This window comes from Zootoca vivipara, chromosome 16 (assembly GCF_965207765.1).
Source record: "Zootoca vivipara chromosome 16, rZooViv2.hap1.1, whole genome shotgun sequence".
Classification (NCBI taxonomy): domain Eukaryota; kingdom Metazoa; phylum Chordata; class Lepidosauria; order Squamata; family Lacertidae; genus Zootoca; species Zootoca vivipara.
In genome coordinates, this window is record NC_142599.1 from 12,404,780 (window position 1) to 12,420,210 (window position 15,431).

Genomic DNA, 15,431 nt, shown 5'->3' on the forward strand with positions numbered 1-15,431 from the left:
CTAACTTAAGATGGCTTGAAGGGGTTTAGATAACTTCAGGACTCATCTACACTATACATTTAAAGCAGTATTGTGCCACTTTAAACAGTCACGGCTTCCCCCAAAGAATCCTGGGAAGTGGTTTGTTAAAAGTGGTTAGGAGACTTTCCCCCCCTCTCCGAGCTTTCTAAGGGGCATTGTGGGAAATTAAATGGGCTCCCAACCACCAAGGATCACTGCCTGGTGAACCCACAGCCGGGGGGGGGGGGGGCAGGCAGCAGGCCTTCAGTAGCTATCTTAGGGTAGCCAAGGGCTCTGTAGACATTTTTGTCTTGCACCTTTCTTGGAGGAAAGGTGGAATGGAAACATAATCAATCAATCAATCAATCAAAAAACCAATCAATCAATCAATCAATCAATCGTGTACCCTTTTCTATGGCCTTTGACCTGATCCAACAGGGCTCATCTTAGATTTAACTATGGTCCTTCTCCTTAAAAAAGGTGTCTTCGACATTAGTCATTAGACCCACTGAAGTCAATGGATGTGACTTAATGTGTCAATGAATCCACTCACAACTCCGCTGGCTACAACCCCATGATTCCAGACATCGTGGTTTTTGCTGAAAGGGCTGATTCACATAGGAAGCTCTCTTCTAGAGTCAGACCAGTGGTCTCTATCTAGCTGAGATATGTACTGCAAACTGGCAGCGACGCCCTGGGTTTGAGACTTAAAAGAATGAACATTGAGCCCCTTTTTTTTGCGTGCAAAGTAGGACCTCTACCTTTTAGCGTGACCAAATGCAAAAGAATGCAAAGGCTACTGGACCTTTACCAGTTGTGCAAAACAGTGCGGAGAAGAGGGAGATTCTACAGGGGCAGGGGCAGCTTGTCCTCCAATCTACACCTGGTGATTGATTGATTGATTGATCGATCTAACACAACTATTAAAAGCGCAGTGTGCCCCCCTTTTCCTTTTTCAACCGGCCACCTCCACCAACCGCTAAATACCCCCCTCCCACACGCACCCCTTTGCTAGCGCCCCCATTAACACCTGCCCTCCCTCCATCCCAAACTCCCCGGGCGCCCAGATTTGCAACATTCCTCAACGTTCCACCGCGCCGGGCTGCAGCCCAGCCGAAGAATCAAGCCCGCGCATGCGCCGCGGAGCAGGGAAAGCCTTGCCGCAGAGGCGGTCGAGCCGCCTCGGAGTCCCTGTCACGTGACGGTGTTGTCGGCGCTCTCTCTCTCTGTGCTCCATGCTTAGCCCTGCGCTCTGCGTGCTATGCAGCCGGGCAGACATCGCCTGCAGATCGCCGATCGATCGTCTTCCTCATGGGTGAGGAATGTAATGTACAGTTAGCGGGTGAGGGGGAATATTTGTGGGGAGGGACGAATGGGGGCTCTGTGCTTCAGTTAATATGGGGGGGTGGCCTGTTGTAGAGGAGGCCACTCTCCTATCCAGTAAGGCCTTCTTTGGATTCCCCCCCCCACGCTCCCTAGTTATGGTTTTAACAGCTGCAGAGCAGGTTGAAATTCAACAGGTCTAAACTTGCCTGTGGTGATGGGGGTGGGTTTTGACACCTCCAATAATGCGACACTTTGAATTCTCCGCGCACCCCCCCGGGGGGGAGGCCTAAGTTAGCAGCTGTGAGGCAGGCAGGAACCCAACAGGTCAAGCCTTTAACCTTACTTGGTGAGGCATGCTTTGTGTTGCATGGTGGTCCTCTGTTTAGCCCCCCCCCCCTGGCGTGGCCTTTATTTTATTTATTTTTTATTAATTTTCCATTTAAACATAGAATCACATCGTTTTTATCCACTTTACTTCTTTGGCTGTTTAGAGCCTGTTGACTTCCCTTCCACCTCTTGGCTTTCAAAACTAACCTTTATATCATAGCATTTTATATATTTTCCAATTCTAATATAGGTAAAGGTAAAGGGGCCCCTGACCATCAGGTCCAGTCGTGTCCGACTCTGGGGTTGCGGTGCTCATCTCGCTCTATAGGCCGAGGGAGCCAGCGTTTGTCCGCAGACAGATTCCGGGTCATGTGGTCAGCATGGCAAAGCTGCTTCTGGCAAACCAGAGCAGCGCACGGAAACGCTGTTTACCTTCCCGCCGGAGCAGTCCCTATTTATCTACTTGCACTTTGATGTGCTTTCGAACTGCTAGGTTGGCAGGAGCTGGGACCGAGCAACGGGAGCTCACCCCATTGCAGGGATTCGAACCGCCGACCTTCTGATCAGCAAGCCCTAGACTCTGTGGTTTAACCCACAGCGCCACCTGGGCCCCTAATTCTAATATAAAGGTAAAGGTAAAGGGACCCCTGACCATTAGGTCCAGTCGTGACCGACTCTGGGGTTGCGCGCTCATCTCGCATTATTGGCCAAGGGAGCCGGCGTATAGCTTCCAGGTCATGTGGCCAGCATGACAAAGCCGCTTCTGGCAAACCAGAGCAGCACATGGAAACGCCGTTTACCTTCCCGCTGTAGTGGTTCCTATTTATCTACTTGCATTCTGACGTGCTTTCGAACTGCTAGGTTGGCAGGAGCTGGGACCAAGCAACGGGAGCTCACCCCGTCACAGGGATTCGAACCGCCGACCTTCTGATCAGCAAGCCCTAGGCTCAGTGGTTTAACCACAGCGCCACCTGGGTCCCTGGAATTCTAATATAACTCATTACTAAATACCTCAAAATTTAAATAAATATAGAAAGGTTAAAAAAATCCTCATTACAAGTCTTCAGGTAACCCTACTAGTGTTGTTAATTGCTTACAATGATCTTTCAAATATTGTATAAATTTACTCCAGTCTTTTTGGAATACTTGATCGTGCTGGTTTCGGATTTTTCCTGTCAACTTTGCCAGTTCCGCAAAGTCCATCATTTTCATCTGCCACTCTTCTTTCGTTGGTTCTTTGGTGTGGCCTTTAACAGCTGGAATGCAGGGAGAAATTCAACAGGTGCAACTTCCTATAGAAAGGTTGCAGTATTATAGGGTGGAAAGGGTCTTGATGCAGGGAATTCAACAGGTGTTACCTTGCCTGCAGGGGCAAGAGCTATTGAGCCTCTTGCAGCTGTGGATCAGGAATCCAACAGGTGTGGTCGTCCCTTTACTTAATATGGCACGGCGCTCTTTGGGCTGCATGCTGCCCCCTCCCCACCCGCCCAGTGATACAGGATGTGAATACCAGGGAATGGAATGGAATAGAAAAGGTAATAAAAGCAGCTAAGCAACTCATAACATAAGCAAAAACACATAACACAACACACCATCAAACAAACAGGACAGCTAAAAACAACAGAGCGGGTTGAACAATGATCAGCTTACAAAACTTAAAATGCCTGCGCAGATAAATATGTCTTAGCCTGGCATTGGAAAACTAACAATGGTGGCGCCAGGCATACCTGAAAAGGGAGGGGTGTTCAACAGATGGGACACCACAGTGGCTTTAACAACAGGTTAAAAACTCAACAGGCATTACTTCCCTTCTAGATATTCTGGGTAAGGGCTTTCCAGCATAAAATGAGACGGATTTCTCCATCTAAGTACAATAACATTAATACAATGATAAAGAAGCTTAAACCCAATAGTGAACTGGTGGTAACCTTCTGCACATTGATGCTTGTGACTCTCATGCTTTCACAGTGTCGGACAAAAGCCTTTTCATTTTCCCAGGCTTTTAAAATGTTAGATCATTTGTTGCATTGACCATTTTTAATATTTTTCTATTGTTTTGTTTTATTGCTGTCTAGTGTGTGTGTGTGTGTGTAAAGTAAGCTTATATGGTGGGTGGGGTATAAATTTTCTTAAATAGCGAATTAAAGATATGCCTTTTGAAGTTAAAGCTGTGTTTCTAACAGGAGTGAGCAAGGCAGGAATCCAAAAGGTGTGGTCTTTCCTTGTGAATATAGGGTATGAGGCAGGATTTGTTGCTGAACCTGTCCCTCCTCCCAGCATTTCCCCCTTGCCTTACCAACTGAACGCTGGGCAAAAATCCAACAGGTGTCATCTTCTTCATTGGCATACAGTGAATTTCTGCCTGTCCCTTGATGCCAGTTAAGAAACAGGAGCAGTTGCAGAAAGTGAATCTGGCAATCAGGAGTGATAGAGATTATAGTGAATGGTTCAATAGCTAATAGATAACTTTCCTTCTTTTAGACAATGCATGTTTTTTCAAGTGTGTGAGAGAAGGGAGGTTGCCTCTTCAAGGACTAGTACTGTACCTGCCAACTACAGTTTCTGTAAGTATTTGGGTTTAAAATAATGAACACATTTTAAAAAATATCTTCTAGTCTATAAGAACACAAGAGCCTGTTGAGCCAGGGGCCCATATAGTCCATCATCCTGTTCTCACAGTGGCCAAGTAGATGCTTCTGGGAAATTCTCAAGCAGGACCCAGGCACAAGAGCCCTCTCCCCTCCTGTCGTTTCCAGCAATACTTATTCACAACCATTACTGCCTCCAACCGTGGAGGCAGAGCATAGCCATTGTTAGCCTTGTCCCCCATGAATTTGTCTAATCCTCTGTTTAAGTAATTAAGTTGGTGGCCTTGTTTTAGGCCACTAAGAGATTGGTTGATTCGAAATATTGTTTATTTATAAAAATGTTGATAGCTTGCTATTTCATAAACTATTTCAAAGCAGCTCACAGCAAAAATACGTAAGACCATACAATAAAAACCACATAAGAAAGTCGAAAACAGGCATCAATTAACCATTCTGGGAATATTTATTTTTAATTTCTTGCGTAGGCCTGGCAGGACGGAAATGTTTTCAGCACGTGTAGAAAGAGAAGGTGCCGTACCACCCTTCATCAATATGATCAAGGATCAATAAAAAAATCTTTAAATTTTTATTAAAATATATAAATATATATCCAATGAAACAGAGAATTGAAATAGTAAAAATTATCTCAAATTCCATCTATAGCAGCCTCTTAAATTGTAACCTTAAGCTCGGTATTAATAACCAACAAATAAGTGCATGAGCAAATAAGTCTTGCTTGGGCACAAGTGAGGGGCCACCACTAAAAAGGCCTGTCCTTGTGTCGCAACCCTATGCAACTGCATCAGAATGGGACACACAGAGAAGGGGTTCAGATGAATGCAGGTTCTGTGTACTCTCTGATTTGCTACATGCACTTCCCTGCCTGGTCATGTAAAGATGATTTCTTACTTGCTCCAGGCGAGTGGTTGTTTTCAAGCTTACAAGTAGGGATGCAATAATATTCCTGTAGTTTTATCTGTTCATCAATTCTTGTAGTAGGCTTTAAAAAAAAAAGCAAATTGCCCATGACCTGGAGCATTTCCTTTGTAGGTCAATCAGTTTGCTGATTTTTTTGCCTCGCTTACCTGAGCTTATAATATTGCTCGGTGCACCTCATTTTAGGCAGCGAGCCAAGATAATAAGCGCATCCAAATGTGTAATTTTGCACAAAGCAGCCTCTGGTGCCTTTGGGTCCTTTGCAAATAAGCAGGAACAATTTTTAAGGGATGTATGGACATGCTGGGGACCAGCAAGGTAACTTAAATCAGGAGCAGTACATCAAAAGGACATCAGAATAGGCGTGCACACATGTGATCAGTAGTGGCTGGGGCCCATTTGGACAGGCAGGGAACCCAGACAGTAGGTGGAGCCAGAGGCAACGGCAGGCAGAGCCAACTAATTCTACTTTCAACACCACCCTCTTCCCTCCTGAGTTCTAGAAGGGCAACACTGAGACTTAGGAGGTGAAAGCTGACAGGCAGGGCCACCCCAAAGACCGTTTTTCAATTAAGAAGGTAGGCAGGTGGGGCATTCACCTTAATGGACCAGCCTCCACTGGGTGCAATGAAGATTTTCGTTTCAGGCAGCATTCTCGTACCAGTTCGGAATTATCATCTTAAGAGCACTCCAAACCCCTGTGCAGAGGGTCAGGGGAAGAAGGGGGGGGGAAACCTCCTCTTTTGCTATGCCAGCTTCCAGGTTAAAACGCCCTTTTCAGGGATTTCTGCTATTGCCATTGACAATGCTGCTGGCAGCACATGTACCGGGAAGATCCTCTGAACTCTGCATTTCTAAGCAAGCGTGCATGGGACCCGGCTGCTAATGTCACTTAGTTCTCAGTAGTCTTCACAGTAGGAGAGTTTGGGCAATTGTACCTTGACTGGTTTGTTCGCTTGCACTGCAAAGGGAGGAACAAAGAGTTTACTTGGGCAGGCAAAAGGCTCATTCATATTTCTGCTTATTAAGCCGAGATAAGGATCATTCGGATGTAGTTAACAGGTTACACTGATGCAAGCATTTTGTGCCAAGGGGAGAAAAAACCAGTGTTTTGGAGGGTAGTAGTGTAAGCAGGTACAGCGATGATTTTTTTTTGGGGGGGGGGGGTAGCAGAGCCCAATCGTATGTCCATTTTAGTTGGAGGTAAGTCCCACTGGGTTCAACGAGGCCTTATCCTCTGTAAGATGTACCCCTGCACTTCCACTGTGCAAATATCCTGTGCATGTTTTTAAATGTTTTGCTCAATGCAGTTTACTCCCTAGTCAGTGTACTTGGGTTTTAGTTTAAATATCTTTGATCAATAGGGTCAAAAGTCTATGAAATGCTGATGGATATGCAAATCAATTTTATTCCTGATTAAAAGCAGCTGCTTTTGACTATTACAAATGCAATTTTTGGAGACGTCTTGAACTGGCATCATTAGGGCTCCAGAGGGCAACATGCTCTGCTAGCAGCTGGTGCTTGGGATCTTTGTACCATGAGAGCATATCAAACCACCTCCCAGGTATTTAATCTCAGTGACCTATAAATGCCCAAACAGGTGACCCACACCTTATAATTTTGTGCAGTTTGAATTTGATGGTCTCTCTCTCTCTCTCTTTTATGACACTTGAATGCTAACCACGAACCCTGTGATTCAAGATCTTGCTGAAAAGGGTGGAGTTAAAGAGCAATATCCAGGCAAGAAAGGCCCTTCTAAATTCCATTGATCTCAATGGGAGGATTAAATATGGGCTTTGAAATTGGTGGGACTCAAAAGGCTTGGTTCTCAGTATGTGTTTTCATGGTGAAATGGTCAAATACTTAAAGAGTATTGTAGTTTAGGAGGAGATGAGAACTAGAGCAGGGGTTCCCAACAAAATTTTCTTGAGGACCCCTCATCGAGCCGCTATTGTGACAAGGACCCCCATTAATTCCTAATCCTAAATCTAATTCCTAATTCCTAATCTAATTTTTCCAGTAAGCTTAACACTGATCTTGGAAGGGTTAGGTTCAAGGGACGCCGACGATTTAGGTTTAGTGGACACTTACAAGATCGGTTCGAGAGTCACTGACTTACTTGCTTGAACATCAAATGCATTATCTTCCTCTTCACCTGTAGGCCTTTGTCGTTTTAACGAACCACTTTTTAACCAACGGTCCATTTTTAACTACGCGAACTGTAGCTTCCGCGAAAAACAATGCTTTGTTTACAAACACTACTGTTTTGCAAAGAGGCAGCGCGCGCCAGGGAGGAGGGAGGGGAATGGAGAAGACAGGGTACAAATGAAGCAGACGTGCGCAAAGCATCTTGGGGAGGTGAGCGTTAGTAGAATGCGTGCGCTGCCTCTTTGCAAAACAGTAGTGTTTGTAAAGCGCCACCTAACGGCATACGGCAGAACTTCTGCCTCTATCTAATTCTAGTTTTGCGCTAGACTCTGCTCATGCAGGAAGCGGCCAAAACAAAAAAATCTGTTATCATACGAAATATATTTAATCTATTTTTTATTCTAATAGCATCTTGCGGATCCCTCTGGCATAGCTTGCAGACCCCTGGGGGTCCGCGGACCACCTGTTGGGAACCACTGAACTAGAGTATCGCTGCTGTAGTAAGCAATTAATTTATTGGTGATTTAGAGAACAAACTTCAGATTACGTTTTTGAACCTAAGAAGAGCCTGCTGGATCAGACCAATAGCCGTGTAGTCTAAAATCCTGTTCCCAGAAGCCTGCGGGAAGCCTGCAAGCTGGACATGAGTGCAACAGCACTCTGCCCACCTGCGATTCCCGGGAACTGACATTCAGAGGCGTGCTGCCTCTGACAGATGCAGGTAGAACCTTGCTTCCCGCTGACCAGAGACCTTGGTCTGGAACCCCCGAGAGCTGCTGCTGAGAACTATAGGCCAAAACATCTTAAAGGTACCAGATTGTGGGATCTAATTCTAAGTAGACTTGTCTAGGTAAAGGTAAAGGGTAAAGGGACCCCTGACCATTAGGTCCAGTCGTGACCGACTCTGGGGTTGCGGCGCTCATCTCGCATTATTGGCCGAGGGAGCCGGCGTATAGCTTCCAGGTCATGTGGCCAGCATGACAAAGCCGCTTCTGGCAAACCAGAGCAGCACATGGAAACGCCGTTTACCTTCCCGCTGTAGCGGTTCCTATTTATCTACTTGCATTTTGACGTGCTTTCGAACTGCTAGGTGGGCAGGAGCTGGGACCGAGCAACGGGAGCTCACCCCGTCACAGGGATTCGAACCGCCGACCTTCTGATCAGCAAGCCCTAGGCTCAGTGGTTTAACCACAGCGCCACCTGGGTCCCTAGACTTGTCTAGGATAGTGCTGTAAATACTGCAGCCTGCCTTTGTGATTTGGTGTTCAAAATTTTGTAGGCTGGCCATAGCTCACAAACCTTATCAATTGCTTTTCATCTTTGGACAATCTCTCTCTCTCTCTCTTTTTATCTTTTAATGTTTAGGTTTAAGCAATGAAAACAGCATAGCTTGTTCTTGCTAATACAGTAGTTGAATGGGTTGCTGAACATACAGAAAGACTGGCTCTGTTTATTATCTAGGAACATACCATACTTTTCCGTGTATAAGACTTACGTTTTTTCCTTTAAAAATCATGCTATAAAGTGGGGGTCGTCTTGATTGTTTGCTGCCGCGGCTATCAGCAGCTGTTGTGCATGTTATTGGTTGCTGCATCAATGGGTGGTGTTGACTGGCTGACGCTCCGGCAGTTGGGTGGGCGATTGGCAGCTTCTGCCGGCGATGGGACAGATGGGAGGCGGATTTTGCGACTCGTGCGGGTGAGCGATTTTCGGCAATCCCCCCTGAAAAAAAGCTCAACAACCCTGGGTAATCCCCCCCAATAAAAGCTCAACAACTCTGTGCCATCTTCCTCCATTTTCTTAAATTTGAGTCCCCCAGAATATACATGGGGGCGTCTTATAGATGGAAAAGTATGGTGTGTATATATATACCGAGTCAGATTGCGGCTTCATCTTGCTCAGTATTGCCTACCTACTCTAACTAGGATTTTCAACAGGGGTTGCTTCCAGCCTTACCTGAAGATGCCAGGTATTGAACCTGGGACCTTCTGCATGCCCTCCCACCGAGCTATGGCCCCTTCCCTACAAAGTCTATAAAGTTATTGTACTCCTCACACACACACACTCAGCATTTGCGGGCATTTGTCTGAACACAGTTTTTTTATTTATTTAAACGTAACAGCATTATTCAGTCTCTGTAATATTTTCTTCATAACCTTAAATCATTGTCCCTCACATGTTGTTAAGGTTCCTAGCCAGACATTTTCCTGTTCTTTCTGTATAAACCATGAATTGCAGACACTATTGTATTGTGTATTCTCGCGTCTTTTTATAGAATTTTTTTTTTTGTCCCACAGGGTGAAGATTTTCCATAAGCTTATCCATAAAAAACAGACATAGATCTGTTTAATTGGCAACCTAAAAACTGTGAACCAGTCAGCTGTAACGAGTTGGCTTTTGTCAAGAAAAAACAACTAATTCTCAGGATTCCCTTTTCCAAGATAGATGAATGTGCTCTGCCCCTATTGGAGGAGGGGTAAGTTCTGAGTGGTGAAAAAGTCAACACTCAAACTTTCCCCCTTTCTCTCTTTTTTGCTTATATACCGTATATATATAAAAGGCACCATCGAGTGGAAATTTGCATAAATGTCCAATCTAACCCAAGTCTTGTGTGTGTTTGTGTGTGTGTGTGTGTGTAGGATCTGAAAAGGAGGGAATATTACTTTGATCCAACACACCCAGGTGGATGGATTTACTGCTTCTTTAATATTAAAACGTTGACGTATCAAGAAAAAAAAAGAGGTTGGCAGGATGAGCCAAGGGTTTCGAATTAACACAGGCTCAACATCCATTGTTTAAACTCCTGAGCCGTTACAAAATTATGAGCCCCTCTGGAGCAGTTAAAGTGATCCCCCTAAAATGAGAATAAAATGAACCTATGAAAACACTTTTTAGCTCTCGATCTTCCTGAGACTTGAGGACAAATTTCTCTCCCAGGAACTTTGTTTAAACATGCACAAAAGTGGGGTCTGAGGGCTTTGGTTTGGCCGTACACAGTGGCTGCATTTTGATGGTTCTTAACGCTGGCTCTGTTAGTATTGATGTTGCGGAGGTAGTTGGGGAATGTTCCTCAGGGGTAGAAGGGTTGGCGCACCCATAGGTGTTAGAGGGAAGCACACAGCAAAGTGGGAGAGTACAGATAGTGGGACTAGAGGCAAAGGTGGATGGGGCAACATGTGCAATTCTTAGCTGCTGTATTGCAGATACAAAAAAAACCTGCCAGATGTTTCTACACCATTGTCCCCCATCTCTCTGTTCTCATCCAGGCAAGCAAGAGTCAGAAGGGTTATGATGCCAAGACTAGTCAGAAGTGCAAGATGGTAAGGCCCAAGGCTAATCCAGTTGCAGGTAGTTCCAAGCGTGGAACGGGTGATACAGAGGTATACTGTGTGTATGACATCTGTATGTTTGTTGCAGTTACAGTGATGACTGCAACACGGTTCATGAATCAGGGGAGGTGGTTGGAGATTCATTCCCCGTGTCTGATGTCATGGGATTGTTGTCTATCACATGATGGTATATGTTTTCATTCCACAGTGGGAAGTGACGGAAACAGGATGTTTGTGTTACTGTACTGTGTTTCCTGCAGTGGGACTATTGTTCATTCTCTCTGCTGCTTGATGCTAGAGAGAGAGGGAGCCATGTTGCAGTGCTCTGTGTGTGTTTATATGCAAATAAACGTAGATTAGCGAAATGCTGAGGTCTGTTACGCAGTTGTGCAAACTCTGCAGATCCCTGAGTGTGCTGATGTCAGTTGGCAGCAGTCACTGTGATGTTTGGGCTAAAGAAAGCTTTTGAAGCTCCTGAACGATCGTCTGGAGGGAGGGAACATCCCAATCGAGCATGTGTTCTGCCCGGGTCCTACTTGAGAGTAGGAGATCTTAACAGTTATCACAATTCAAAGACACACTCAAGCCTGGCAAAAGCACTTGAGGCAGGCTTCCACAACCTCGGCTCTCCAGATGTTTTGACCTACAAGTCCCATGATCCCTAGCTAGCAGGACCAGTGGTCAGGGATGATGGGAATTGTAGTCTCAAAACATCCGGAGGGTCGAGGTTGAAGAAGCCTGACTTAAGGAGAGCATGGAACAGGTTCACTAAGGGGAGTTTTGTGGGGATAGGAAGCATCGCCTGAGGTGAATCCCAAGGCCCAGGAGGGCCACATCTCTATTCTAGACAGAGCAGGTTTAAGGTAGCTTGGTGGACCCGGGACTGGGCATAAAGATCTCTGGATGAATCGCATGATGATGTTTGAATGGGTGGTGTTGAGGGCTGTCAGTCATTCCCTGTCTCCTCCAGAAGGGTGAATTACCCAGCCTCTGCTGGCTCCTTTCCAGACATCCGCCCCCACCAAAGTCAGGCAGTCCCGACCTGACTGCCTTCTTTCTTAGAACTAGTCCAGAAGGTGGCACTTGGCTGTCAACTTACTGCTGCTTAGCCTCAGTGTTAAATAACTCAGCAGGGAGGAAGATGGTGACAGAACTAGAATTGACTCTGCCTGTCATTTGTTATTATGGCTTCCCCTGTTGTTGGCTTTTCACCCAACCAGTCCCAATGAATACCAACAACCGCGACTCACAGGTTTTCTGTCCCAGGCCAAACGTTTTCTGGGAAGATTGAGCACCCTCCCTGTTGCATCTTGTTCGGTACTTCAAGTGAAGGATACTGCCTTTAAAAATTAGGCAAGACTTTCCAAACCCACACAGCTGGAGCAGTTTCCCCAGGGAAGCAGTCTGTTCTGCAAGGCTGATAGTAGAAAGAGTAACCAGAGTATTAAGTGGAAGGCCAAAGTTTGGCTCTGTGTTGATTAGAAAGAAAATCCTGGTTGTAAAACTAAATGAGTTTGATGCATTATTTTCCTAAAAATTCTTTCCCCCAACCTGGGCCATAAATCTATTTTATGGTTCGCATGAGAGAGGGTGGAGAAACTCCTTTTTTATGTAATCTTCCCAGAAATTAAAAGGCACATGAGTTGAAATGCTCATCCAAAAATGCACAGCCAGATTAGGCTTTTCATTATTTTCCTTAGCCCAACAATATTTCACTTCATTTAGCCACTGGCTGACAAAGCTTGAGCTTGCTCCATGTTTTTCTATATCACAGTTGGGGGACCCATAAGCCTTCCAGATGTTGTCGGCCTCCATCTCCCATCAGTCGTTGGCTCCACATGCAGTTGGACTTCATCTGTTCTGGTCATCATGGTTGGGGATGTGGGGAGTTTCAGTCCCGCAACATCTGGAGAACCACAGGTCCCCCATCCTTGGTCTTCCATTGATTCTCAGCCAGTGAGTCACAAGCTACACTGGGGTTGCAGGCTGACTTAAGGTGACTGACACCAGTGGAACTCGCTCCCACAGGAGACAGTAATTCCCACCAGCCTAGGTGGCTTTAAAAGAGGATTAGATGAATTCATGGAGGAAAAGGCTTTCAATGGCTACTAGCCATGATGGAGGCAACATTTTTTTTCCGAATACCAGTTGCTGGAAACTGCAGACAGGGAGAGTGCTCTTGTACCCAGGTCCTGCTTGTGAATTTTTCATTGGCATCTGGTTGGCCTCTGAAAACAGGATGCTGGACTAGATGGGCCATTGATCTTCTTACATTATGTAACCTTAGTTATTTCTTTCTTAAATAACTTTTGGTGAGGAGGACGAGGAGGAGGAGACAGTGAGAGAGGGGACATATGCACTAAAATGCTTAAAAGGGGGTCCCATGATGAAGATGGACCCCTGGTCTTAGAAAGTCAAAAGCTATTCATCCAAGCTTGTTGCTTTCAGAGTTTGAAGTAGCTGCTGGATGGAAACACGAGGCCTTTCCTAATCGCTCTTTGAATGTGTGCATTCATTAATACAAGTGTCTCCTTGTCCTAATGAATCATCCTGATGCTGTGTGTTGTGATGGATTGTCTTGGGATAATCGCCTACTTCTTAATATTATAGGTGTTTCGTTACACTTTGGGCCCAAGTGACTGCCAGTTTTTACACCTGGGCGAAGGTGTTGCCAGCTGAGCGGTTCATCCTTGTCATGCCATTAATTATCCTTGGAGAAGCTCAGGAGTGTGCTTCTCCCCTCACCCTTTTCACTTTGGGAACTTTTTTGGGACAACTTTTGAGAAGCCAGGCTCATTGCTCTTTTTCAGGTGTCTCTGCTTGCTTTATCAGATGTTCAGAAATCAGAAATCCAACCATAGAATTTACAATGCCAGCATAAGTTGGTTGAGTATAGAGGCGGGAAGGCTTAAAAAGACCTTGTTCGGTGATTGGAACAACTTTTGCAACTACTTTGAAGTAACTGAGTATTTCAGCTACATATACAGTGGTACCTCTGGTTGTGGACAGGATCTGTTCCAGAGCTCCGGTCGGATCCCGAGGTTTCCGCAACCGAAGGTGCTTGTTCTGCGCATGCGCACGACGAAACCCGGAAATATACTTCCGGGTTTGCCGCATGCGTATGCCAAAGGATATGTAACAAGAGGGGCACATAAGTAGAGGTACCACTGTATGTCACTGAGTGCCTTGGTGGCAGGCTGGCTTAAACAAATGAATAAAGCACATGTTACGAGGCAAACACAGGTTTCCTTATGTAAGGGCCTGGGAAGGCTGGACCAAGAGATTTTGCTGTCTGAGGCAGAAGAACAAATGTCACAACTCCCCGCAAAAGTGCATAGTAAGTCCCCAGGTTTTGGCACCTGAGGCCACCCACCCCTACCCTCAGAAGTAAAAACATAGTGGTAATAAATTTGCCCTTTCAGGATGCCAAAAACCAGTTGCCCAAGGCGGCCTCTTGACTCTGTCTAATAGTTGGGCCGGCTCAAGCCAAGGCATTTGAAAGAGATAATTGGTAGAGAGGAAGAGGATATTTAGTCTTCTTCCCCCACCCCTAGCCACCAAGTCTCCCCTGCAGATTTGCTCTCCTGCCCCTGCCCAATTTAGCCTGTTCTTCCTATGGCGGCTTGGCGATCAGAAGTAAGCCCAGTTGAGGGGAAAGTGTGTTTGAGGCTGGAGCATATGTGCCCACCCGCCCGTTCTCACTGACAAATGCCCCGCCCCCACATGGGCGCTCCCTTGGCAAGTGCAGGTTTGGAAATGCAAGCCGTTCCGCCTGAAGAGCTTAAGCCAAAGGCTTATTACATGCATATTTCCCAAGATCATCCTTTCAGATACTTGAAGCAATTTATTTTTATGAGTCAAGAGATGTGATGATGAGGGATCCGGTCTCTGCATAGGACAAACCTTCCAACATCTTGAATTGCGTCCGAACAACATCAGATGGATGTATTTCAGAATCCCTTTTGTTTTTTTTAAAACATATATGATACCCATCAAGTTGTACAATTAATGGAAATCGAAAGCAATGGACCAATAACAAAACAGGGTTGTAAACTGGTGATATGTTTACCATCTCCAAATATCTGAAGGGCTGTCACATGGAAGATGGAAAAAAACTTGGGTATTCTTGTTGCTTCAGAGCAGGGGTCAGCAAACGTTTTCAGCACCTTGTGGGGGGCCGGACTGTATTTTTTTTTGGGGGGGGGGAATGAACGAATTCCTATGCCCCACAAATAACCCAGAGATGCATTTTAAATAAAAGGACACATTCTACTCATGTAAAAACATTCTGATTCCCGGACCGTCCACGGGCCGGATTTAGGAGGTGATTGGGCCGGATTCGGCCCCCAGGCCTTAGTTTGTGCCTACCCTTGCTTCAGAGGATAGAAACTATAACAATGGATACTTATTGCAAGAAAGGAGATTCCGACTTAACATTAGGAAGACAATACTGACAGTGAGAGCTGTGGGGTGGTTTACCTGGGAAGATGGTGGACTTACCTTCATGGGGGTTTTTAAACAGAGGTTAGAAGGCCACCTGCCAGGGATTCTTAAGCTGTGATTCCTGCATGGCAAGTGGTTGGACTAGACTCCCAACTCTTCACTTAGATGAGTCTTTAAATATAGTTATTATATATTCTGCTTCTTGGGAGAAAAGCAATGACAAACCTAGACAGCATCTTAAAAAGCAGAGACATCACCTTGCCTACAAAGGTCCGTATAGTTAAAGCTATGGTTTTCCCAGTAGTGATGTATGGAAGTGAGAGCTGGACCATAT

At 45.6% G+C, this 15,431-nt stretch overlaps 1 protein-coding gene across 23 annotated transcripts in view; it reads left to right on the forward strand.

Annotated features, from left to right (window-relative positions):
• Positions 1 to 1,165: 1,165 nt before the first annotated feature.
• The window catches only part of GNB1L (G protein subunit beta 1 like), an 80,672-nt gene continuing 66,406 nt past the window's right edge, over positions 1,166 to 15,431 (forward strand). For 4 of the 23 annotated variants that reach the window (XM_088660085.1, XM_088660091.1, XM_088660086.1 and 1 more), the window contains exons 1-3: positions 1,265 to 1,315; positions 4,135 to 4,217; positions 9,623 to 9,801. Coding sequence is in view for 7 of the 23 variants with exons in the window: in XM_088660081.1 (XP_088516207.1) it covers positions 9,771 to 9,801 (31 nt within the window). In the remaining 16 variants the exon portion in view is untranslated. Of the gene's footprint in view, positions 1,343 to 4,134; positions 4,218 to 6,600; positions 6,742 to 9,622; positions 9,802 to 10,591; positions 10,646 to 15,431 lie in introns of all 23 variants that reach the window. The other 19 variants (XM_088660088.1, XM_088660084.1, XM_088660079.1 and 16 more) reach the window with 12 other exon arrangements.